The 24,839-nt window shown below is 38.3% G+C and overlaps 2 protein-coding genes across 2 annotated transcripts; one reads left to right on the plus strand and one right to left on the minus strand.

Moving 5' to 3' along the window:
- Positions 1 to 1,127: 1,127 nt before the first annotated feature.
- Positions 1,128 to 14,978, minus strand: LOC143459261 (uncharacterized). The gene is made up of 13 exons (XM_076956335.1): positions 14,685 to 14,978; positions 14,085 to 14,244; positions 13,356 to 13,523; positions 11,840 to 12,009; positions 11,666 to 11,714; positions 9,239 to 9,384; positions 9,035 to 9,109; positions 8,725 to 8,839; positions 8,528 to 8,617; positions 6,273 to 7,610; positions 4,952 to 5,050; positions 2,081 to 2,346; positions 1,128 to 1,699 (listed from the first exon to the last, which is right to left on the minus strand). Exons 2-13 carry the CDS (start codon positions 14,236 to 14,238, stop codon positions 1,460 to 1,462), a joined length of 2,910 nt encoding a protein of 969 aa, XP_076812450.1. The 5' UTR covers positions 14,239 to 14,244; positions 14,685 to 14,978; the 3' UTR covers positions 1,128 to 1,459.
- Positions 10,057 to 11,601, plus strand: LOC143459952 (uncharacterized). Its single transcript, XM_076957272.1, has 2 exons — positions 10,057 to 10,535; positions 10,644 to 11,601. Exons 1-2 carry the CDS (start codon positions 10,331 to 10,333, stop codon positions 10,871 to 10,873), a joined length of 435 nt encoding a protein of 144 aa, XP_076813387.1. The 5' UTR covers positions 10,057 to 10,330; the 3' UTR covers positions 10,874 to 11,601.
- Positions 14,979 to 24,839: the final 9,861 nt, after the last annotated feature.

Here is a 24,839-nt window from a genome sequence, read left to right on the forward strand (position 1 = left end):
ATTGCGAACAAAACTAAGCTTACGCTTATTCCTGATTGCAAAGTATTTTGCACTGACGGTACACGGTAACTTTCGGTCTGCCCGAAACATAGGCTATTCGGAAAACTTTGTCTTCTCTCAAAATCCCTTTTTCTTCTTGGTATCTCCAAGAGAGACATTTTTTCCCCAATAGAGACATTTTTGCACACTTGGCGCCGCGCACTCTAACAACGAACCATCCATACATTTGTCGATTCATGTACATTTGTCGATTCACGCATACATTCATCGATTCATGTACATTTGTCGATTCACGCATGCATTCATCGAATCACGTACATTTGGCGATTCACGCATACATTTGTCGAATCATGTACATTTGGCGATTCACGCATACATTTGTCGAATCATGTACATTTGGCGATTCATACATGCATTTACCGAATCATGTACATTTGGCGATTCATGCACTTTTCGCAAATCATCTATACATTTGCCGATCCATCTATACTTGGCAATTCATGAAGACGTTATGCGATTCATACGTACTTTTATAGAATCATTTAGTACTTTTAGGAATGCATGTTTGTTTAATCACGTATGTATTTTGCAAATTGGTTCGCCCATTTTTAATTCACGAAGACTAATTTCCAATCATTTGGCCATTTTATAATTCATGGTATAAGTTACATGATTCAAAAAACCGACATGTGATTAACAAAACTGCAATCCGATTAAAGAAAATACCATTTGCCATTAGGCATTGTAACTTGCCAACAGCCAGTTTGCTTTGCAGTTGTTATATCTGACTTAAAATGTCGTGGTTTGATTTGAAAAGTCAAGTTTATAAAACTGTGGTGTAATTGTAAATGTTGAGAAACCATTTTGAAAATTGCCATATGAATCGTGCAACAGCAATCACAGAAAAGCCCGTTTGAATGCCGGTTTCGACGTTTGGTTTGTTGTTTCGTGATTTGAATCTATAAAATTACGTTTGAAAACCTTCCAATCAAATTATGAAAACAAAACATAATTTGCATACTTGCGATTCAATTTAACACTTTGCTATTTTTGCGGCGTTGGCGTTCCATAAACTTGGGCTTTCTTCAACAATTATAAACATTTCTATTGATGCAACACCAACTCAAGAAAATCAATATTCTTTTATTATGACGTCAAAATGAACATTGTACTTACCATCGCGCTAAAAACAAATTGATAAAAAATCAGAACAAAAAATTAAAAAAACTCCAATTCAATTTTGGAAACATTGTTTAGTTATGACATCACAATAATCATTCTTTTTACCTTGGTTTAGGTTTAGTTTAAATTAAGCGGTTGTGTAGCAACTTTCAAAAAAACTTATGAAATGAAAGAATATGTCGTGAGCGAAGTATGATAACAACATCAATGTGAATATGTTTTCCGCATCTTTTAGCCGCCTTCAGCGCTTCTTGGAGTTTGTCTCCTCCATCCGGATTCACTGTGAGCGAAGTGTGATACCATAAACACGAACATGAACTTTCAACCTGGTTTGAATGTTGTTGAGAGTTGATTGGATTTTGCTTCTTTCATCCTGATTAGCATGTCGTCTTATTCCATCCTCACCAACGATGCAATACAACATCGACAGCTCTTCTCTCACGACTCTCAACAACCCGATGACGTCATCCATGTTTGATGGTCGCAGATCGTTACGAGAGATATCCATCTCTCCAATCTAGAGTTGAAATATTTGTGATGACGTCAATTATAACTTGGTCTATTTCGGTTCAACTCAGTGCTAATGACGTCGATGCACAGATTCCATCTTAATATAACATGCTATGTGCATGGTTAATATACAAAAGTACGGATAATAATTTTCATTTGTGGTACTGACTAAAGTTGTAGATTCAGCTGATTCGTTATGTTTGTTTTTAAAAATGTTTGAAGTTAACTACAACGTCGTCGTTGACGTGTCAACTATAACTTATAGCTATAGGCCTATTTAATTCCGCATCGTTTAACTGATTATTACTTCATTTTAGATGTCAAAATAGGTATTATTATGACATATAGACAAAACGGAAATAAGTAACTCATGTAAACAACATCTTACTTGTCCTGGTTTCATCTTTTTTATGACCGATGCGATCTCGTGAAATGATTTCGCATCCAGGTAACAGCCGGCCAGATTGAGCACATCCAACTGCTTTGTGACGTGTTTCATGACGTTCAAGAACCCAGGGACCAGGTTTGAATTCATCGGCTGCGGTAATGGGATTGTTGTTGGAAAATGCTCTGCTGCTTTGGTTGCGATGGACGAATCTTTTCCTTCTTCAACGCAGGCGTACAGGTCGAGTAGTCTGGGTGAGTGGTTTTCATCTACAACATATAAACATAACACAACGATCAACCAGCTGTTGTTGTATCAAATAAATTTGAGAGTTTTAACAATTTAATAAAATATTTACCATTGCAGATGAATATTTAGAACAAAACTCAAGGAAGCTTTAAGCTGAGACTTGACAGTATATAAACAATATGAGAAAATAACAGTCCAAAAATTGGTACTAACCAATGTTTCCTTTTCAAATATAAAATTTCACAAAAGAATACACGCGAAAAATAAAAACTGGCTGTGTCACAAATTTTAACCAATTTCTCCTGCTGTCTATGAAGCCAAACTAATTCTTACAAACCATCCAATACACGTTAGTACCAACGGAAAGAAACGTTTTCACACTGAGCTGTAATTCTACCCATGTACTAAAAACTCAAATTGTTGGCATCACAGTATAAAGCAAACCTTAATCATCCAAAACCACTAAATCTGCCTGGCAAATCTGCTCTCGATGAAAACATTTTGAAAATTTTGTTTTTGTGCTTGTGAGCTTTATACATAGTTTTGTATTTTTCCCAGACGGTCTATAGTTGGGTTCAAACAAAGGCATCAGCGCAGTTCGCTGAGCGAACCATAAATCAAATGTAGAACAGCAGAAAACTCCTGCAATTTCATCACTGACACCGGCGCCCAGTCCATTGAAGTCCTGTTAGTCAGAATTATCCGGCGATGACTTAATCGCCTGCAACGAGTGAGGAGTGATCTTTCTCAACTATGTACAGATGGGGAGTAGCAAATTCTGTGGGTTGTGAGTGTGGGGCGAACACGCCAACCATAGACCATGTGATATCCAACTGCTCTATCTACCTCGTATCCCACGGAATACATGGCTTACAAGTTTTGGATAAGAGCACGACGCAGTAGCTGCTCAACTCATGTCCCGACATCTAACCTGGGATGCTGAATAACATCTGGCTTGAACAACCATGAGGATTTGAACGTAAGCCTCTAAAATTAAGGACAAGGTTACTTACGGCATTTTGTCATCAAAATGCTCAAAAATTGGGTTGTTATAAAACAAGTGTAGAAAAGAGTTGAATTAAAAAAGGTTTACGTTAGATTCAAAATCAACCTTTAAAAACCTCAGCAAAGAAAAAGAAGAACCCTGCACTAGCTTTGTCCTGATAAAAGACACTGTCAGTGTTGTGACTAACATGGAACATGACTCCATAACTTGCTGCAAGAAGCACTTTGTCCAGATCATTAATCACTCTCCTGCCTCCACTGAGGCACTGACACCACCCTTGATTCTATGATCGATCGACCATTGTCTGGTAGCGGCTTCATCTCCCCTGTAACCAGCACCGAGATTAGCAGATGGAGGCTGAAAAGGCTTCCGGCATCTGCAACATCGACCTAGAGATGTTTAATTTTGGCGAAAACTGCTTGATTAAATTATTCACCTATATCATCAACCACTTGATTATCAAGGAGCACACAAAGATGAGACCTGTCATGTAATTCTAACCTTCTGGAAAGAAAAACTTGCTTGCAACAATCACAGGGGTACAATTCTTCTCTTAATCCCTCGTTGAACACAACAAGCAGGTTTAATTTCCATTCGCTCCACCACCAACCACATCTCCACCATCTCACTCGATATAAAAAAGGTGAGTTTTGTAAAGACCTACATTTGTTCATCGCCTTTCTACATCAAAAAAACTCCATTTGACAAAGTGGACCACTTCTCTCTGTGGAGGTTCCAGGTAGTACAATCTGTATCCTTTTTTAAAGTCCTTTATGGCATAATAGAGAGTTGCGTCAACATAAATTACAAGGATTCTAAGTGATTTGACATCAACAGAAATGTGAGACAAAGCTGTGTTGCTGCGCCAGATCTATTCTGATTATTCTGACGGATTGACAACTTCATGACCAGAGAGTTTGGTCTCATAGTGTTTCTATTTGATGATCTCCATATCTCAAAGCTATAGTACACTGATAATAACACACTATTCTGCTCTACCATCCATCCACCCAAAGATGTTTGCCATATCTATGAAGAAGACTGTGCAAAATCTGTGTCTAAAGATCAGCTGGACAAAGATCGAACGGATGTACGTGGGTAATAGGGTGAAGGCTCTGACCCACAACCAATCAGCATCGATCATATCGATGTAGAGTTTGTGTCTTCTTTTACATATCTAGGCTCCATCATTACCAAACAATGACAATTTAAAGCCAGATATAGACTGGCAAGACAACCTCACAGCCGTTAGTCAACGCATACAGACGTGTTGCTCTTCTATCAACACTGTATGCAACTTGGCCTCTCACTGCCACACTGGCAAGCTCAATAAAAGAGTACGACAAGCTCAACACAGGCAAAAACGAAGAGGAAAACGAAAAAAAATTAAGAATCTTGTAGTATCAGGAATATATATGAAAGAACGGAAGTTAGTCAAAAGCCACATTTTGTGTGAAGTAAAAATACCAGGAAAATTCTCAAAAAAAAAATCAAGATCTTGAAGTAGAAAAAGGTAAATACCTACCATCATAAAACTTCCAATACTGTCATTTTCCATAGAATTAGTTTTATTGCCTTGAAAAAATGATTTAACTTACTCCTATGGTGTATTGAAGTACCTGCTGTAAGGCCGCTGTTAGAACTGTCAACACGTTCTGAAACGATCTTTAACTGTTGAATAAGATTTGTCTTCAAAATTTCCGTTTTCTCTTCAAGATCTAAAAACAAATAACAAACACTTTTCAAGCTAAACACACATGTTGCTAACTTATGACACATCAGTAGCCATACTAGTGTTAGTCCCACATAAAATAAAATATAAACAAAGTCACAGCCATAATAAGGCTGGGAATTTGCCGACTTTGCTTAGAAATAAATAAATAAATGGCAATGGTGGCATGATAATGGCGAAACTATTCAGTTCCAAGCAAGTAGAAATAAACTATTTGAGCAAAGTAAAAGTATTAAAGCGATGAAGCAGAACATCAACGAAATAAACAACTAAAATACAACAACTAACATCGATTTCATGGTAAAAAACAGCTAATATTGCGGAATCTAATCATAGGTGACCAGAAATAAAAAACAATAAAACAAGTCAGAGATAATTGGACACTGCCAATAGTTGAAGTTTTGAGATGCTTGCCATTTAAGATTTCCTTTAAAAAATTACAAAAATAGCAAATTTCCCGACAAATTAACCAAAAAGTGTCTGTAGCAAGTATCAAAACAAATCTACAAAATGCTTGTTACACGCATCACTAGATTAAAAGGTTTAACAAAAAGTTCTCATAGAAATGTAATACATTTACAAAGCACATTATAATATTGCATTATTACCCAACAAGCATTGGCTGGATCTACAATTGCACTGTGTCAAAAAATTTAGATTATAATTATATGAAGATAAAAACGAAGAAAAAGAAGAGCACTTCACTATACATAAGTTGGGACATGCACGAAAATATATAGAAAGAACAGTACAATAAAATACAGTAAAAAAACAAGTTCATCGCTAAAACAAGTTATAATTAAAATAAAGTCTTTAATATGTAGTTTCGTTTCAAAATTTATCTCATAATGCGACTTGCCAGGTACTTCCCTGCAACCATGGCACGAGTCAGAATCTGATAGATATATGCACACATGTATATATATATATATAGATATGCGCACACAATAAAGTGTTAGCTACAGATTTATCTTTTAGGGTTGCGCCACTTGCACTTAAACAAATAATGCCAAGAAAGAATAAAATGAAGCAAAGATATATTATTTACAAATGAGAAAACAAAAAGATATGAAAGTCAGGTGGGTGGCCCACATAAATCAAAATACATGAACATACAAAACTAATCATGTTACTCACTAAATCCAGAACAAACTATGCTATGTTATTAAATATTCCCTTTAAGGGACTATGCAAAAACAACCAATTACCTGTTTCAGAATTAGCTTCCAAATCAAGCAGGAAACCACAAACAAATCTTCTTACAACAGCCCAGTGGTCTTTAAACAACCTTTTCTTCACAAATGTTTCAAACTCATCTTTCATCATGTTGTACACAATGTGGTAAGCAGCAAAATATTCCTGAAAACTTTGATGACTGAAGTAGAGCCTTGTGTTTCCATCAAATACTCTGAAGCAATTGGTGAAGTCTTTGCAGGTAAACAACTGAACTATGATGTCATCGACCTTGCTGGGATCTAGTCCAACATCTTTGAGTTGATCGACAGTAATGGCAACTGTTCCTTTGCTGGTGGCTCGAAACGCCAGTTTTGCAATGCTTGGCAAAAGTTCATTAAAAAGTTTGACATCCTGAACATTTTTAGAGTATTTCAAGTTGTCTTTAAGACTTTCAAAAAGTCTTGTCAAGGTAAACATTTCTCCAACCTTTGAAGATGGATCAAGTCCGGCTGATATGACAAGTTGAAGAAGAAGTGGATTGCGACAAAGAGGGAGCAAATGGCGAGCTTCACTATCAAGTTTCCTCCATAACTCATCTGCATTTGTGCCAGCATATGCCCAAAACAAATCTTTCATGTCATCAAATGCCAAGTCACCCAATTGGTAAGTTGTACCAGGTCTCATGTTTTGTGGTAGAAATAAAAGTGAATGTGACCGTGATGTTATAATTATTTCAGATCTTGGTAGGTAGTGTCCACAACACAAATTACTGAACAGATCTTCCACTTTACATGGAGTGTCAAAGTACTGTTTCAGAGTATTTCCATTTAATGCAAACTCTGCTTGGTCAAGGCCGTCAAACACAAATGTGCATTTATGGCCATTCTTCTTGACCCAAGCAAAAGCGTTGAAGGAAGTCTTCTTATCAAGTTCTGGGAAGCTTTTGTCAAACATTAACTCCTTGAATGTCAGTTTCTCTGAATAAAAATTCATGTCCATAAACTTCTTGTGGAACCAGACACGTTCAGTTTTTTTGTTTCCGCTTCTCACAAGTCTTTTGCTCAGGATTGTTTTTCCAGCGCCTGGGATTCCCACAATAGATGTCAAACGTGACGTACCAGAATCTCGTAAGATATCTTCGAATTTAGTGTTTCCTGCAGGATGAAAACCTTGAGAGTCATTGATAAAAGATGGTTTATATTCCCCTACGTTTCTAGCAGCCCCCCCACTGTAAAAATTTATTTTAGTGATGCTTGGATGGACAATTGGGATGTTGTCTTGGAAAAGCCCGCTGCTTTGGAAATGCAAATCTCCTTCACGTTCCAGAATCTCCTCCTGACATTTAAGAACTTCATCAATGGCTTTTTTCCCTAAAAATATAAAAAACTGTATCATTCATGATTTGTCTTCATGACTGAAAAAGAAAAACAGCTAAGTGACACACATAATAAAAAAACCCTGGGTCAAGTGAGTGCAAACTTAGAAGTGCTAGTCCAAAAATAAATTGACTTTAAAGCAAAGAATAGTTGCCAGAAGTTTAATGGTCAAAGTTTGCAAACATAATCCTTAGTTTGCAAACAGTTATTGCCAGAAAAACGTCATAAAAATGCAAATTCAGCACTGATTATGACAAACATGTTGAAAATTATGGTGTCACAATGTGAAAACAATATCTATAACTCAGGTGTTACTATCAAGCATGAATAAGTGGTTTTATATAGGAGATTTACTATCCTATATTATTTACTATGAATTTACTATCTGGATATTTGTGTTTCAGTTAACTGGTTAGCCGCATAATAAAGAGTAAGCACAGAACAACCTTTTTATCATAATTACACAGTTTGTTGATAATAATAATGTCTAAGTAAGACACAGTGTTGTTATAAAAAGTGACATATCTATACAAAAAGTCACATTATTCTTAATGTTTATGTTAAGTTTGTTAATGTATTTATACTGGTAATGGTAGATGTTCAGCTAAACTTCACTGAGATCAATATTTAAGGTTGATGCCAACTCCTAAGCTAGTCCACCACTGCTACCATCATAGACTTACATCTTAGTCATCAAGCATGTTATTGTTTTTATATTGTTGCTGTGTTACATTGTGTTGCCATAATCACCATTTAAGGCCAACCGAGTTAATAAAGAGAACACCTGTTGGCAAAGTGCTGTTGTAAAGATCAACTTATGCAAAAATAAACAATTCTTAACGTTTCCATTAATTGTTACCTTCTGCCAAATACTTGCAAATTTAAAAATGAAGCAAACTACTGAAACATACCATCTTCATCGCTTACAACCTCATCATCATGTTGGTGTTGTGGTGTAACATTATATTGGTTTTGATTGATATTGACAGGTCCATGAATGCCTTAAATGAAACATAAATTTAGAAAATAAGGATTCTTGTGTCATCAAAGATTTGAAAACGCTTTCTGCAGAAAACAAAATTAAAAATGCCTTCATTTCACTTTTTACCTTGTATTAGATTTGAGTTTTGTATCTGGTAGTCACTAACACGATTGGAAGAACTGGATGATTGTATATTTGTGCTTTGACAATTTGATGTTTTGCTTTCTGCGTGACGCCTTGTCTAAAAAGAGCCAAAAATTTGCTGATAAAAATTTGAAATATGACATCATAGATGAAAGGGTGCAAAGGTCATGCATGGAATGTACCTTTGCAACATAAAGCTATGAATAATGATGTGAATAATTGTGGATAATAACTACGCTTAATGCTGTAATTTAAACAAACTTGTATAAATCACACTGCAATATAATGCCACCTCAGATTGCGGAACTGGCTGGAAAGGTTGAGAAGCCACGGCATCATCTCTGTAAGCTTTGTGTGGCAAAAATGCCTGAAACATTGAAACACAAAGTGAAGAAAAATCGTTAATCTTAAAAAAATTCAACGCAACAAATCTTTAAAAATTTTGTTAAACTTTATAAATAATTTAGTGTTGCTCTTATCCTGGTTGATAACTAACCATTGGAGAAAATCCTTGAAGATGTGGAATCCGTGGCCCACAGTTTTGAGGATGTGAAAAACTTGTTGAAGGCAGTTGATGTAATTGAAACTTCCAAGGTTGAAATTGGTTTCGTCTTTCATGTGGATGAGCGTTATAGTTAGGTTCTAGGAAAGAGAAAATAAAACAAGCTACAATGATGAGTTTGGTCAAATCTTATAACATATTAGCAACACACAATTTGAGTTGCACCTATTGTAGACCATAACTGGTTTAAGGAAATTTCACAAAAAAGTTACTACAGCAGCACATGTTACATATTTCATTCAGTTTTATCTTTTTCACCATATATCAAGTTATATCATGACATAGTTTTGTTTTACTAAGAACTGGCAGCTTTGAAAGTGCAGCGTGAGTAAAAAAGTGAGACATAAGTTTAAGTCAAAAGTGTAAGTTCATTTGCAATATTTTAACAGCTTTAACACACCAAAATAAAATCCTAACTTATCATGAACCATTAGACAGAATCTAGCAATAGATTGCAATTGCTCTGAGGTTTCTTTGAAGCAAATTGTACGTTTGTTTAATTTAGCTAACTTGCTGCCAGCTCCGTTAAGCAAAATCGGCTTGCAAGAAATCTCCAAAGACAACCTTGCTGTGCTAGCTCTGGCATGTGCCATTGTGGGCCTTAACTAAAGCAATAACACAAAAATCCTCAGGTGCTATACGTTGTTTATAGATTACTGCCTACACAATGTAACAATAAAAAAGTTTTTTTGTTCCCAGGTTCTAATCGATTTTTCCCTATTGCTTAGGACCAGCAAGTGTCGAAAATCAACTTTATTTCATATAAACTTTGTTTTTGTGGTTTAGAGACTGAAATTCTAAAATCGCAATATTTTTGAGAAAAGATATCAAAGATATGGCTAAAGAGCATCCAAGGTGGATGTTAATCACTTTTAAATGTTAATATACTCTGCAATATTTGCCATTTTATAGATACTTCTGTTTGCAGGGTTGATTTTTGAGGTGTTGTATAGAATATTTTATGATTTGCAATTGATAATTTTTTAACGTTTTCTTTAATTGGACAACATTTTGAGTGCTTTCAAAATGACTAGAATCTGTAAACATTTTGCTGATGCGTTTTGTTTCATTTGTGGACAATTTATCAAGACAAGAGCGAAGAAGCACTCAGTTTTGGCTTCCGTTAAGATGTGTGAAGCCTACAATGCTTATTTTGGAATGCCTGTTGGAGACCAAGACAGACCTTGGGCACCACATTTGTCTTGCGATTACTGCAAAAAGACTTTGGAAGGTAAGGTTTCATCGATCATATTATTTAGGCTAATCTTAATTATATTGAAGTTGATCTATTTGTATGTTTATGGTTACAGCAAATTAAGAATTGGTTATTTGTTTTTAGGTTGGTATCGAGGGGAGAAAAAGGCGATGAAGTTTGCTCTTCCAAGGGTATGGCGGGAGCCAACAAACCACACAGATGACTGCTATTTTTGTATGGTTAATCCATCCCGACGCAGAGCTGGAAAAAATGTTCCTCCTATTGCTTACCCAAATATTCCTTCCTCAATAGCTCCGGTGCCACATTCAGATGAACTGCCAGTGTCTAATCCCCCCCCCCCCCCCAAGAAATGAGCAACTCTCAGATGATGAGTTCACCACTGAGGAAGAAGATGTAGATGTTGCCATTGATGAATTTATTCGATCTCCTCAGTTGGAAGAGGGAAAACCTTATTACCCTAATCAGAAAGATCTGAATGATTTGATCAGAGATCTTGGTCTGACCAAATCTAATGCGGAGTTGTTGACATCTCGACTTAAGCAATGGAACTTGCTGGATGATACTGTCCAAGTTACTGAACAACGCAAACGTCACCAAAGCTTTTCCAGCTTTTTCACATTGCAAAATGGAATTTGCTAAATAAGAATTTGCTAAAAATGAATTTGCTAAAAATTCTAATTCGTTGCCTTTTATTATGCCAACTCAGAATTAACCCTTTGCCAGACAGAAAAATAGCCAAAAGTTGGCTGTAATTTGCTTTGCGAAAAAGCAATCGATAGCCTACAACTAACGCGTCAGAATATTTAGTAAATACATTGATAGAATATAACTTCTTAGCCGATGCCAAGCGATTAAAAATGGACTTACAGCGATCAAGAACAGTTTGGTAAATATCCATTTCCTATAGGGTAAATCAGTATAACCATGCACAATATTGCACATACCAGCAAATTCAAAAAATTACTCTCCTAACCACAAAATCAATGTTTGGAATGAACTATATTGATTTTTGGAAGTTTCTAGGTGAGAGAGATCAGGAAATATCAATTAGAACCCGGGAACAAAAATCGTGTTACACGGTGCTATCAATGAAAATTAAATGTCAAAAACATAATCTAAGCTAAAACAACACAAACACATCATACCTTGGGCATGCAGATTGCTGAAAGGCTGAATCCAACTTCCAGAAACAATCTACAAAACAGTTTCGCAAAATAAAAATATTATGAACAACGAGTCTTTTTACATAGCTATGATCGTTTATAAATGACGTAGCTAATCACAGCCAAAAATAAAAATGAAACCCATTAATACCCAACCTGCTGTGGTGGAGGTTGCATAATTGGTGGATGCAGAGGATTTGTCCTTGGATGCCATTCATAGGAAAATTGAGTTCTTGGCTGGTCCAATGGAAGACGACTTGTTGAAGGTTGTTGCTCATGTTGACGCTGAGTATGATTACTTCCATGTCCATGCATGATGGTGGATGCTATGTATAAGAAATATGAGTTAGTTAGTTGGTTCGTAGTTACTTGTTTGATTAATTATAATGAAAGTTTTCTTTCTTTCACAGTATCGCAATTTCTTGGCAAGTAAATAAACAGAATTGTCAGCAGAACAACAGAGTTGGCTTGGGCATGATTTAATTTACACCGGGGCGAGTTTCTTTTTGATTACCATGTTAGAGACAAGATTAGAAAACCAGAAGAAAAGTTTAAATCGAAATATAATTACATTAAAACTTGAACCGAACAAACTGAAATATGAGCAGATTAGCAGCATAAGCAAAAAACATCAAAAAAGCAAGAAGTGATGAGTCATCGGACAGGGTTAGAATGTTTAGAACTTTTGAACAAAAATGCATGAAATAAAGTATAGACCTGCAACTTATTCTAGGTATAGTACGGTGGTATGGAGTAGTGTGATAGTTATTAAAAAATCATTTATTTACAGTTCACTTTTTGGAAAAAATTCTTTTGTCTTTTAATGTGACATAATTAATAAATGTATAAAATAAATACAATGGTTAGAGGCAAAATGTTATCCTGCATTCATCTAACTAAATTTACAATATACAGTCGAATCCGCTTAATTCGGACACCGGATAACCCGGACAACCGCTTAATTCGGCCAAAATGCTCGGGAACGGAACAAAAGTAAAAATTGAACGTAAAAAGCTCCTGTTAATTCAGACACAGGTTCACAATTCCATTGTTAGGTTATGAAACTTATGATACAATAAACAGTACTTCGTTCGTTTTAAGACAAGATTCAATTGCATTATGAGTGATTATGGTGAAACAATGACGATCCATGCAGTAACAATCGACAATGAACTCATATAACGCCGTGCCAGCTTCATAGTCGCTTTTACTTCGGTACAATTGCGTCCATCTTGTAGGACAAAATTGTAAAGAAAAGTTTAGCACAAAAAGTGAAATTGCTCACTAAAGTAAACGAAGACGTTTTATGCGATCAGTGCCAGTTACTGCAGTATAGCGCAGCTGCAATTCATTTATTACGCAACACTACAGTATTTTAAATGCGTTTTTTGCCTTTATGCATGACCATGAAACGAACAATTGATTTTCCGCTTAATTCGGACAAAGCCTTTTCTCCGCTTAATTCGGCCAAAAGTGAGCGGAACCAAAGTGTCCGAATTAAGCGGAGTCGACTGTAATATCCAACAAAGCTATTAACTGCTGCCTGGAATGAAATCAACCATGAGCATTTTCAAATCAACAAAAGACAAGAATTCTAGCCAGAATAACAATTTTATGATAAATTACACAAATTCATATCTTATGTGAGAATGGGGGAAAGAAACATTGATACCTTGCACTTCATACTCAGGTCTTCCAGTTTGTTGAGGATAAATAATAGTTGAATGATGTTGCCCTAACTCTTGCCGAGGTTGCTCATGTTGATTCATTCGAAAATAATCTGATGGATGTTGCTCAAGTTGCATCAACTGATGATGTTGACTTGAATAAAAAGTTGTGTCTAACGACGCAAAGTAAAAAAAATGATATACATATTAGAATAGATTGCTTTGTATATAGATTAGCAATTTCATTAAAAATTTACAATAAACAAAACTATTCCATGAAAGATTTTCAGCAAATTAACTTTTGTGATTGTTTGTTTATTAACTGCAAATCACTTCAAGATAAAAGATACAAGAAATTAGACCAGGCTGTAAATATGTCATCAATCTAAGTTGAAATACTCGTTGCTGAAATTGAGGTCGGAAGTCATCATTGATTAATGGTTACGATTCTGAATTAAACTGAATATTGTATTTATCCAGGAAAGCGTCTGTCCACCATATCCTTTAGAAAACATCCAACTAATAATTCTATGACACAATCAATGAACCATTGATGCTTCAATTGTGAACAATTGAACAATTGAATCAATTTTTAACAAGGCATTCATGATGACCACACATCGACAAGAGAAACAATTTTCTGATGACTACCATGAAAACATAACAACAGCCTTACAATAATGCAAATTTTGCGTAACTTCAAGCTGAAAAATGTATTTCTATACTATAACTACCTTGATGAACAGGATGATCATGCTGATGGTAAGGATGGTATCGGTGCGTAGAGTGATTCCTGTGGTCTCGATCTGGCCATTGAGGAGGAGATTGAGTACTTGGCTGGTTCGAAGGAAGACGACTTGTTGAAGGTTGTTGCTCATCGTTGTTCATGTTGACCTAAACGTTATATTTTTTTGTTTTAATAACTACAAATAACTTTTAGGAGTTTTATTTCAATAACAAGTGAAAATTTTAACACTTTAGATAAGTTCATTGACTTTATAGTTTAGCATTTTATAAGTATTATCAGAAACAACTTTTTGGCAATAAATTTATTGGTGCGTATTTATCCAACACACTAAAATCAAACTTGTCAACTGTCATAGGCCATACTGAGAGTTTGGCATACTAGCACTCAATACTGCTTTCCAAGAGCTTCAGTGCCACACTTAAAGTGCATTACTTTGCACTTAATGACTTGTACAGAACTTCTGTGCACTCAACTTTCAATTGATTTAAAGTTTGAATAAGTCAAACTGCGTACATTACTATGGTATTGCGCACTTCCATTGCATGAGAGCATTTTTGTGCACCGCATTGTTTATTGTTTGTCTCACCGTAGGTTTAGCTGGAAGATGCCATACTCTGCAGTCCGGGCCATTGGAATTAATTCTGCTTCTGAGTCAGGTGGGACCAGAGTTGGAGCAAAACACGGCAAATAGTTTATTCACTTGTTTTGACCTAGCCTGGTGTTTATTGGTGAAGTTGGTGCTACTTCCATAAAGATTGTCGTCTTATTCACAACAAATGTTCATAATTATATGCTAAACATTTTTTGAAGTAATTTTTTTCATTATTCTATCTTCCAACTCCACTAGGTATTTAAAGACAAAGACATCAGCTACATGCAGAAAAGTTAAATGCAGTGATACAGAGATAGGCTAATTCTGTAATTAAAAGATAGACCAGTACCTACACTGTTATTTTAACTATGCAAGGCTTTTTTTTTAAAAAAAACAGATTTATTTTTAATTATAACAATAATTTTTACAAATTTATGCGTTATATATATCGGCCCCGGGTCAATATGGCATGCTGCTAGTGAGAGAACCGGATGTTAAAATACTTGAATCCTTGAAATAAATTGAAAAAATATAGGCTAATTCGGTAATTGAAAGATAGGTCTGTACCTAGGCCAACACTGCTGTTTTAACTATTTTTCAAAAACATATTTATTTTTAATTTTCCAGGCATTAGTGCTGGGCGCTAATTTGTTAGGCTTCACTGCTACAGTTCACCTATAGCCATGCCAAGCAGGCGAAAAGATTCTCTCCACCTGTCTGCGGTCCATAGCCTATTTGTCCTTTCCTTCGAAGTTTTCAACGGTTTTAATTCCACAGGTTTTCCATTCTGTCTAACGATGTGGTTATTCTCAAAATCCAACATTTTGCTTGCAACTGAGCTTCGATTCTTAATGACAGAAATCGATCGAAATTTATCTAAAAAAACTTATAGGCTACCTCAGAATTTCGTGTAGGCTATAAAAATTATTAGTTTAAACTCACGCAGCTCCACAATCCTTATCCGCAATCTAAAACCAATTTAATGGCACGGTTTACGTCTTAAGCATCAAAAGTATGTATGGCGAAGGCTAATGCTGTTACGTTGTTAGGTTAATCCGTTGCTGACTCCTGACTTAGAAGGCTGCTGTTTCAGTGTAAGATAGCTTCGCTCATATATTAAAGGTTAAAACACAACCATCTTAGTTCAAGCCTTTAATCGAAAACAGTCCTGTGCACGCAAGCAATGGAAAAGCGGAACTGGTGTGGTGGAACGAACTTTGAGTGCAGAAATCAACACATGCTGGGAACGTCCCGAGGGCGCCAACCAGCGACAAACTAAAAAAACACCCAACGGCCGCTACATATGTTTGTAGGAAAACTGGCAAAACAACGGGATCATGAGAAGTGTCCGTGAACAAATTCACCGGCGACAACTGGTAGTGGTCAACTGACCGGCAACAAATTGGCCGGCGATCAAATTAACCGTGACGTAAATTGGCCGGCGATGAAATTAACCGTCGATAAATTGGCCGGCGATGAAATTAACCGGCGACAAATTGGCCGTCAAAAGGTCAAAATTCTAATTCACTATCTAGTCGCGCATCAGCTTTAATCCCAGCCAATTTAGTATGTGTATTGCAGTCAAGGTTGCCACTCGTAGGGTTTGTTGGCTCCTTGTAGGGTGTAGGGTGACCCTACGGGTTTTTCACCTTTATTCATAGATTTCCTATTGTTACATTATTGTTACATACATATTATTTTCCAGGTCTAGACGAGTTGTTTGATGAGATTATGAAACAATGCCTTGTAGCCTATCTCATGTAGTAACAATGGACTCATTGTAATAGCAATGGACACTTTAGTTAAGTAAATTGTCAGATTGAAGCTGTACGTCAGGACTCCCCTAGTTTTAAGTCTTAGTTATGGTTATACTAATAATTGTAAATTGCAAAAAGAGTTGGAGAAGCCCAGCAGGTGGAGACTGGAGAGTGAGACAGCAGTATGACTCAGGAGCTGAAGAAAATAGGATATTAATTTTTGGCACCGAAGAGAGCAAAAGAGTACTAGAATTATCAGAAAACTGGCAAGCTGATGGGACGTTCAAGGTTACCCCGCCAATATTTTCACAGGTTTACTCTATCCATGCTTCACGACATGGCGACCTTGTCCCAGCGTTGTACTGTTTACTACCGAACAAAGCACAAGAAACATATGAGCGGTTATTTCGCGCAGTGTGGCAACTGATACCAAATGCACATCCAACAAGTTTTTTGGTTGATTTTGAAATGTCTGCAATAAATGCAATTCGGATGGTGTTTGACTATGATGACCTCACAGTAGGCCTAAGTGGTTGCTTTTTTCATTTAAATCAAAATGTCAGGAAGCACATGCAGCAAATCGGACTTCAAAGAAGGTATCAAAATTATGGCGAAGGCTAAAGCTTGTACGTCGTTAGTTTAATCCGTTGCTGACTCCTGACTCAGAAGGCTGCTGTTTTAATTGTAAGCTAGCTTCGCTCATATATTAAAGTTAAAACACAACCATCTTAGTTTAAGACTTTAATCGAATCATCTGTCCTGTGTGCGCAAGTAAAGCAGAAAGCGAATGGCGTGGTGAAACGAACGTAGGAACACAACAACACAACACATGCTGGGAACGTCGCGAGGGCGCCAACCAGCGACAAACCAAACAAACACCCAACGGCCGCTACATAACATCTTTCCTTCCCCGGCAAGAATGAAAAAGGGGCGGTAAACGATGAAGAAACAAAATGTGATCTAATAATAACATACGTTTTCAACGAACAGTGAATAAAGCACAATTTACATATAGCCTACACCAGCTACAACTATGATTACACACAAAAGTTGCAAAATGGGTTGAACTGCGAAAATAAGAAAATTCCAACATATATCACAAATCATCAGATGTAAAATTTTGTAGAAATGGTATTACAGTCATAAATTGTACAACAGTAAATTTGGGTAACATCTCAGCGCCACAGTCTTGAAGTATCGTGCAATAAAAAAAATAAGAATAAGTGTAGTAGCGTCAGCAGTGGGTAGGTCGCCCAAAAACAGCCACTATGTGTACAGTGTACACCATAACAAAAGAACGCAGAAAAAATATTTCTCCACGGCAGGGGTTAACCGTCAGAGAACATGTCAATTAAGGCCATCAGTGAGCGTGGCAATTAAGGCCTTTAAGATAAGCACAATCGGCAGTCTAACGCTATCACACGTAACACCAGATTGTGAGAGATATTTGCCAAAGGTTATAATAAACCCTTGACAAGCACGACAAAGTGACAACTGGGCAACAAGAGACTAGGTCGAACTAATTTTAATTTAAATTCCAGCGATAGTACATGATGCATGGAGTGTAGGGCTATAGGCTAGACGTCAAACTCAATTTACCCTTTGTAGGCTTGAAAAAATATATACAACAAATTGGAAACGCTATACTCCTACATGGTACATATAAAATAAACAATGCATACACAAAATCATTACGGGGTGTCCAAATACCGAGCAGGTCTCCTGACTGGCCTGCCACGTCTCGTAAATGTTTCAGCGTGCGCTGTTTCAACGTCTTCATCGCATCCAAGGTCGGCTGTTTGTCCAGGTGAATCTTCGTCATTGTCGCTGAGATTGATATGACCGAAAACCACGCTTTCGGGATGTCCGTCATCTGGATCCAAAGTGTCTTCGTTAACAGTAGGTTGTAGATCCGCAAGCATATCGATAAAAGATGGCTTCAAACGATCAATGCTGACGCTGTCTTGATGAGTGCGATAGTCCAGAATAAAGTGTTTTTTAAACCGCGAAACTACCTTAAATGGCCCTCGGTATGGTCTGTCTAAGGGTTTGCGGATTGCATCGTTCCTGACAAAGACATGAGAGCAGGTAAGTAAGCGCGGGTCAACGTGAACTTTCCTGTTGGTGGGGGAACGAGGAGTCTTGTATCTCACTGTCGTCATAAACTGAGACAAATCCGTCACAAAATTTGTATTGGGCAGCTGCATCTGGTCACGTGGTGTAAAAAATTGCGCTGGGAGACGTAAAGTAGTACCATAAAGATACTCTGCCATTGAACCGTTGATGTCTTCCTTCCAGGTCGTTCGAATACCTAACAAAATCCAACCGAGTTTGTGGTACCAGTCATTTCCAACCGCATGACACTTGAGGGCGCTCTTTAACGTTCGATGTTGCCTTTCAATTTGTCCGTTGCAGCTAGGTCTGTATGCGCAGGTCTGCTTGTGTTTCGCACCTATGAACGAACAGAGTTCAGCGAAGAGCGCGGACGTCCATTCCGTGCCTCTGTCCGAAACAATTTCCAGAGGACAGCCGAAACGACCTATGAAATTTAAAATGAAAGCAGAAGTAACTGTTTGGGATGATTTGTTATGTAAAGGAATAACTTCCGTCCATCTACTGAAGCTACAAATGATGGTTAAGAGATACGTGTACCCGTTTGAGTCTGTTAATGGGCCAACCAGGTCTAAGTGAATCCTTTCAAAGCGATCCGACGGCGGGGGAAACTTCATTAAGGGTGCCACAGTGTGACGTTGAATCTTCGATTGCCCACAATGAAGGCAAGCCCTGCACCAATCCTTAACGTCTTTTCTCATTCCTGTCCAAACATAACGCTCAGCAATTAATTTTAAAGTGCCGCGTGCACCAGGGTGAGATAAATCGTGATGTATATGAAAAACCTGTCGTCTAAAGTCCCTGGGGACAATGGGGCGAAAACCTTTCTCCGACACCGCACCGAGCAGCGAAAGGCCGGAATCTGATATAAGCCGTTTTTCTACAGTAAGTGTGAATTTTTGGTCGTCAATCTCCGCTTGGAAATCGGCTTTATGCTGAGAAATGGCCATCTTGGTGTAATCAATTCCATCGGAGGTCGTGTAGAGGGCGTGTACGTCAATGCGAGAAAGAAAATCGGCAGTCATGTTTTCCGAGCCTGGTATATAAGGAATATCATTGGTGAATTCTGAGATATAAGAGAAGTATCGTTCTTGTCGAGGCGAAGCTTCGGTTGTGCGAGTCTTGATCGCGTCAACAATCGGTCTGTGGTCAATTAATAACGAAAACTCACGTCCTTCGATGAAATATCGAAAATGTTGAACCGCGAGATAACGTGCGCATAATTCTTTGTCAAACACACTGTATTTGATTTGTGCGTCTGTGAACGGTTTGGAAAAAAATGCCAACGGTTTCCAGCAACCTTCAATCTCCTGCTGCAGGACCGCGCCACAAGCGACAGCAGAGGCGTCGGAAGCAATCTGGGTAGGTGCGTCCGGGACTGGATGTGCCAAGGCAACGACCTGTGTTAACTGCCCTTTAATTTTGTTGAACGCCTCTATCGTAGAGTCGGACCAAACGATCGATCTGGTGCTATTGCTCGTCGGTACCAACAATTTATTCAAAGGGTGTAACGTTTCGGCACTATTTTTTAAAAAACGTCTGTAGAACGTGACCATACCAAGGAAACGCTTTAACTGGCGAACGACAGTCGGTTACTCGGTTTTTTAAATTCAATAATTGCCTGAACTTTTGACTCAAGTGGGAGAATTCCTGCTGCGCTCACACTGTGACCCAGAAACGAGAGCGAGTAGACAGCCAACTGACACTTTTCGGGATTAACAACAACGCCATGAGCAGATAAACGTTTGAATAATATGTGTAGATGTTGCAAATGTTCCTCGTGATTACGAGAAAACACTAAGACGTCATCAAGGTAAACGAAACAAAATTTTAGATCTCTTGCAATTGAATCCATAAAACGTTGAAAGCTTTGAGCAGAACATTTGAGACCCAGTGGCATTCTTGTATACTGGTATAAACCAAAAGGACAAAGGAAAGCTGTCTTTTCTTTATCTTTGGGGGCAATGGGGATTTGAAAGAATGCCTTTAATAAGTCACACTTAGAGAAGACTTTTGCATCGTGTAACTCACTCGTGAAATCTCGCAGGTTCGGAATTTTGTAACGGTCAGATTTGGTGACAAGGTTGAGATTACGAAAATGCCCTACAATTCTCACACCACCGTTTGATTTTTTTACCAAGTGCATGGGACTAGACCATGTGGAGTTGCTGGGTTCAATGATGCCTTGATTCGTTGATTGATCATATTAACAAGCTCCTCTTTAGCTACGCGAAGTTTCTCGGGAGATAAGCGCCTCCCAGGAGAATGGACCGGTGGGCCGGTCGTCTCGATTTTATGCTGCACATTGTGTTTGATTACACGTGACCGTAAAGACGCATCAAAGACCTCTGGGTAGACGCTGCGAAATTTAGCCAAAATCTCATCAGACGGCGCGCTGAGCGCTTGTGCTGAAAAAGGTGAACTTTCTCTGGCGTCGAAAGTACTTTGCCTGGCCTCGTCAAGTTGAACCAGACGCTTGCCGCCGACGTCAACCAACAAGTTAAAACGTTTCAAGAAATCCGCACCGAGAATCGGATAAGGGATGTCCGCTAAAGCGAAAGTAAATTGAAACTTGCAAGTGAACTCATGGAGACAGACGTCAATGGATTTGTAACCGTAAGTATGGATGCGACTATTATTCAAAGTGGAAAGAAAACCAGTTTGTTGCGCATTATCGTGACAAGTAAGCGATAAAGGAAACAAACTAAACTGACAACCGGTGTCGATTAAATACTCGACTTTGGAAGTGGGATCGGTGGCAAAAAACAAATTACTAATGGTTGAGTTGTGGTCGAGTTTTGTGGTACTGATGGATACGCCGGGATTGTGGACCACGCACAAATTCCGGCCTAAGCATTTTTTGGAGCATTTTGACGGCTATTCCAGTTGCAAGGTGGCTTGCACTGAAAAGCTCGATGACCAAACTTAGAATGGTAGAAACATAACCCATGAAAATCGGAGTCCTGCTCTTGACCAGAGTATTCCCTGTTGAATCGACGACCGAAACTGGTTGGGCCAGATTGGCGAAGACCATGAAAACGGTCACGTTGGTGATATTCCGTGGGCGAAGCTTGTGGTACTCTGGACAATGGCGGCGCTGAATGGGGCGTGGTTGAGGCTGTAGGTCGCATATGCTGGTCTAGTTTGTTTAGTTGCTCGGTAAGCTCATCCAATTTTGTTTCGAACAGCTCATTAATAACACTCTGGCGTGGGACCAGATTGGCTGAGACTGGTTTTTTAATAGCCATGATTTCGTCCGCCTTAAGCGCAAGTTTGTCCAAATCACGTTCTGGATCGATTTTTAACATCATTTGATAATCCAAACTGTCCAAAAACAACTTGCGCAATAGATTATACGCCATCTCATTGTCTAAACCAGTGGTTCCCAAACTTTTTCAGCTTGTGGCACACTAGAAAAATTAGAAAACGCTCGCGGCACACTAGAAAAATTAGAAAACGCTCGCGGCACACTTACAAGAGAAGAAATGTTGCTTTAAAAAATTACCCTACTCTATCAACAATGCTATAATTGGTTTCATCGTCACATGTGCTTATTTCTCAGCTATTGAAGCAGCTAGAAAGCTTTTAAGTCGCATATGCTTGTCTGCATGCCTTATTTTAAATATTTATAAGTTCTTTTCCAAAATTCCAAAAAGATTCGCGGCACACCTGAGAATCTGTGGCGGCACACAGTTTGGGAATCACTGGTCTAAACTGTACGAGCCCAAGAGTGACTTCATGTGTTCTAAAGTATCACTCGGCTTTTTGCCTTGAAAGGTCCTGCTGTCCAAAAGTGCGCTCAAACGTTCATTCAAGCTCGGTCCAAACTTATTGAGCAATGCGGCTTTTAAATCATCGTAAGATGATGATGGACTGCAAAGAACGCTGGCGACGCGTTCAGCGTGTGCTGGATCAAGCGCTAAAACTACGTGGTCAAATTTATCGTTAGCCGAAATGTTAGCCCTTCTAAATTGAATTTCTACCAACTCAAACCATAGGGTAGCGCGGCCAGGCCAGAAAGACGGGAGTTTGACGGCTTTGGGTTCCGGAGAATGGCTAAGCGGTGTCGAGTGGACGTCTGGAAGAAACGGGTTGGTTGCGGACAACTGCACAGAGCGACCTGGTGTCGGACGGCGATGTAAACTTCGCGGCAAATCTAGCGGTGAATCAACTCCGAAGTCAATTAAAGGAATATCAACGCTCTCGATCTGAGGAGGCTCTGACACACCAAAAGCTAAATCGCAAGGACCATTGCTACAGGACGGGGCGTGCGGCGAAGAAGCAGCCTGGGCATGGCCCTGACTATGATGTAAAGTGGAAAAATTACCTTGTGTAGGTCGTAGGTAAGACATTTCTTCAAAGTTGTCGTCGGGGTCACCAGAATATATGGCGAAGGCTAAAGCTTGTACGTCGTTAGTTTAATCCGTTGCTGACTCCTGACTCAGAAGGCTGTTGTTTTAATTGTAAGCTAGCTTCGCTCATATATTAAAGTTAAAACACAACCATCTTAGTTTAAGACTTTAATCGAATCATCTGTCCTGTGTGCGCAAGTAAAGCAGAAAGCGAATGGCGTGGTGAAACGAACGTAGGAACACAACAACACAACACATGCTGGGAACGTCCCGAGGGCGCCAACCAGCGACAAACCAAAGAAACACCCAACGGCCGGTATAAAATGATCCAGAATTTGCACTACTGCTGCGTCACATACCGGCTTTGGCATTTGTTCCAATACATCATCTGATTGAGGCCTTTGAAACATTAGAGGAAGTTGTGCCTGACGAAATGCTTCCGCTTCTCGACTACTTTAAGCGTACTTACATCGGGCGTCGCTTTCGAACTCAGCTCTGACGAGACCCGCCATATTCACATGACTTCTGGAACGTCCATGTTCGGGTGTTAAATGGCGAAGCCAGAACCAACAACAAAGTTGAAGGTCACCACAATCTAATAAACAAAATGTTATCAATGCAACACCCAACCATTTGGAAATTAATAGAAGCTTTGAGGAAATTGCAGAACATAAACAAAAACAAGTTTGAGGCGCTCTGTGCCCAAGGGCCTCCTGCCAAAAGGAGAAAATACAAGGATCTGGATGCGCGACTTCAAACCATCGTTGAAGATTTTGCAAACAGTGACATATTAGATTTTCTCAGAGGCATCGCCCACAACCTACAATTTGTGCAATAAACTTCCTTATTTGTCAAATAACAGTTTGTGTAAATTTTAGTGCCCTTATTATGTAGTGTCATTATTGTCATATGTGTTTTGCAGTGAACTTCTTTTAATGTTGTTACTCGTATTTCCGGAAATATTTCTGTTTATTTCAATAAACGTTTCAATGCGTATTGAAATAAAAAATTTTTTTGTTAAAAACAAAGGAAATAGTTACAAACAAATATTTACTTTACATATCATATACTACAATCAACTTAAACACAATAATTCAGCACTTGCACGGTCAATTTACCTCCCGGTCAATTTTCATTCCGGTCAGTCTGTTCCCGGTTAGTTTGTTCGCGGTCAATTTCCCGCGGTCAAATGTCATGGAACCCAAAACAACACACACTCGCCAGCCTGGCAAAGGCAACATATATACAAAACGCAACGGTCGGTAGGTTATTCCGTTTACTATGACAACGGATGGCACCAAGTGTACAAGTTTGCTTTTTTCTTTTTTTTTCATTCATAAAATGTTGCATCAACTAAATTCAATAGTTTGCCAACTGAGCAAAGAATATGGGTTCCAAAACCAAAGAGATTTAAACAATAAGTGTGTTTGCAAAAACAAATGATTTAAGTTTATATTCGCACTGTAAAAATATTCACGTATACAAACATGTACGTAACGTGATGTTTCAACAAACAGAAAGCGTATGAAATGCGTGCGATCTGCGACGTACCGGCTAGCCCGAAAATAATCATGTCTTAAAAATTATCGAAAAAAGGGCTTCACCGAAGATTGTCTGTGAAAGTCGGCGATGAACGTTTTATTTTATATAGGCCATGGTCCACCCTAAAATTAACGGAAAAACACAAAATAACCATTAACTTTGTTTTCTATTAACTTTAGTTCATCCCAGACTCCTGATGAAGTGACCAAGCGTACTCTGACGGTTACGTCACGAGTCATGAGTTGCTACTTTTCTCATTCACTTGTTAAGACTGCGCAATGACGTCAGATCAATTTCCTCGCTTCAACCGGTGTGCCCTATATATACTTTTGCATTGTTTGCAATCTCCCCCTTTTTATGTTATCGATTTCACTTATTACTACTGC

Source organism: Clavelina lepadiformis, chromosome 5, assembly GCF_947623445.1.
Source record: "Clavelina lepadiformis chromosome 5, kaClaLepa1.1, whole genome shotgun sequence".
Lineage (NCBI taxonomy): Eukaryota > Metazoa > Chordata > Ascidiacea > Aplousobranchia > Clavelinidae > Clavelina > Clavelina lepadiformis.

Excerpts from the sequence above, each read along its gene's own strand:
- LOC143459952 (XM_076957272.1), top strand. The coding sequence starts at position 10,331 with ATGACTAGAATCTGTAAACATTTTGCTGATGCGTTTTGTTTCATTTGT. Across the intron at positions 10,536-10,643 it reads CTGCAAAAAGACTTTGGAAG|GTTGGTATCGAGGGGAGAAA; the intron begins GTAAGGTTTCAT and ends ATTTGTTTTTAG.
- LOC143459261 (XM_076956335.1), bottom strand. The coding sequence starts at position 14,238 with ATGAACAACGATGAGCAACAACCTTCAACAAGTCGTCTTCCTTCGAAC. Across the intron at positions 9,385-11,665 it reads CAGCAATCTGCATGCCCAAG|AACCTAACTATAACGCTCAT; the intron begins GTATGATGTGTT and ends TCTCTTTCCTAG. Across the intron at positions 1,700-2,080 it reads AAAAGATGAAACCAGGACAA|ATTGGAGAGATGGATATCTC; the intron begins GTAAGATGTTGT and ends TTTCAACTCTAG.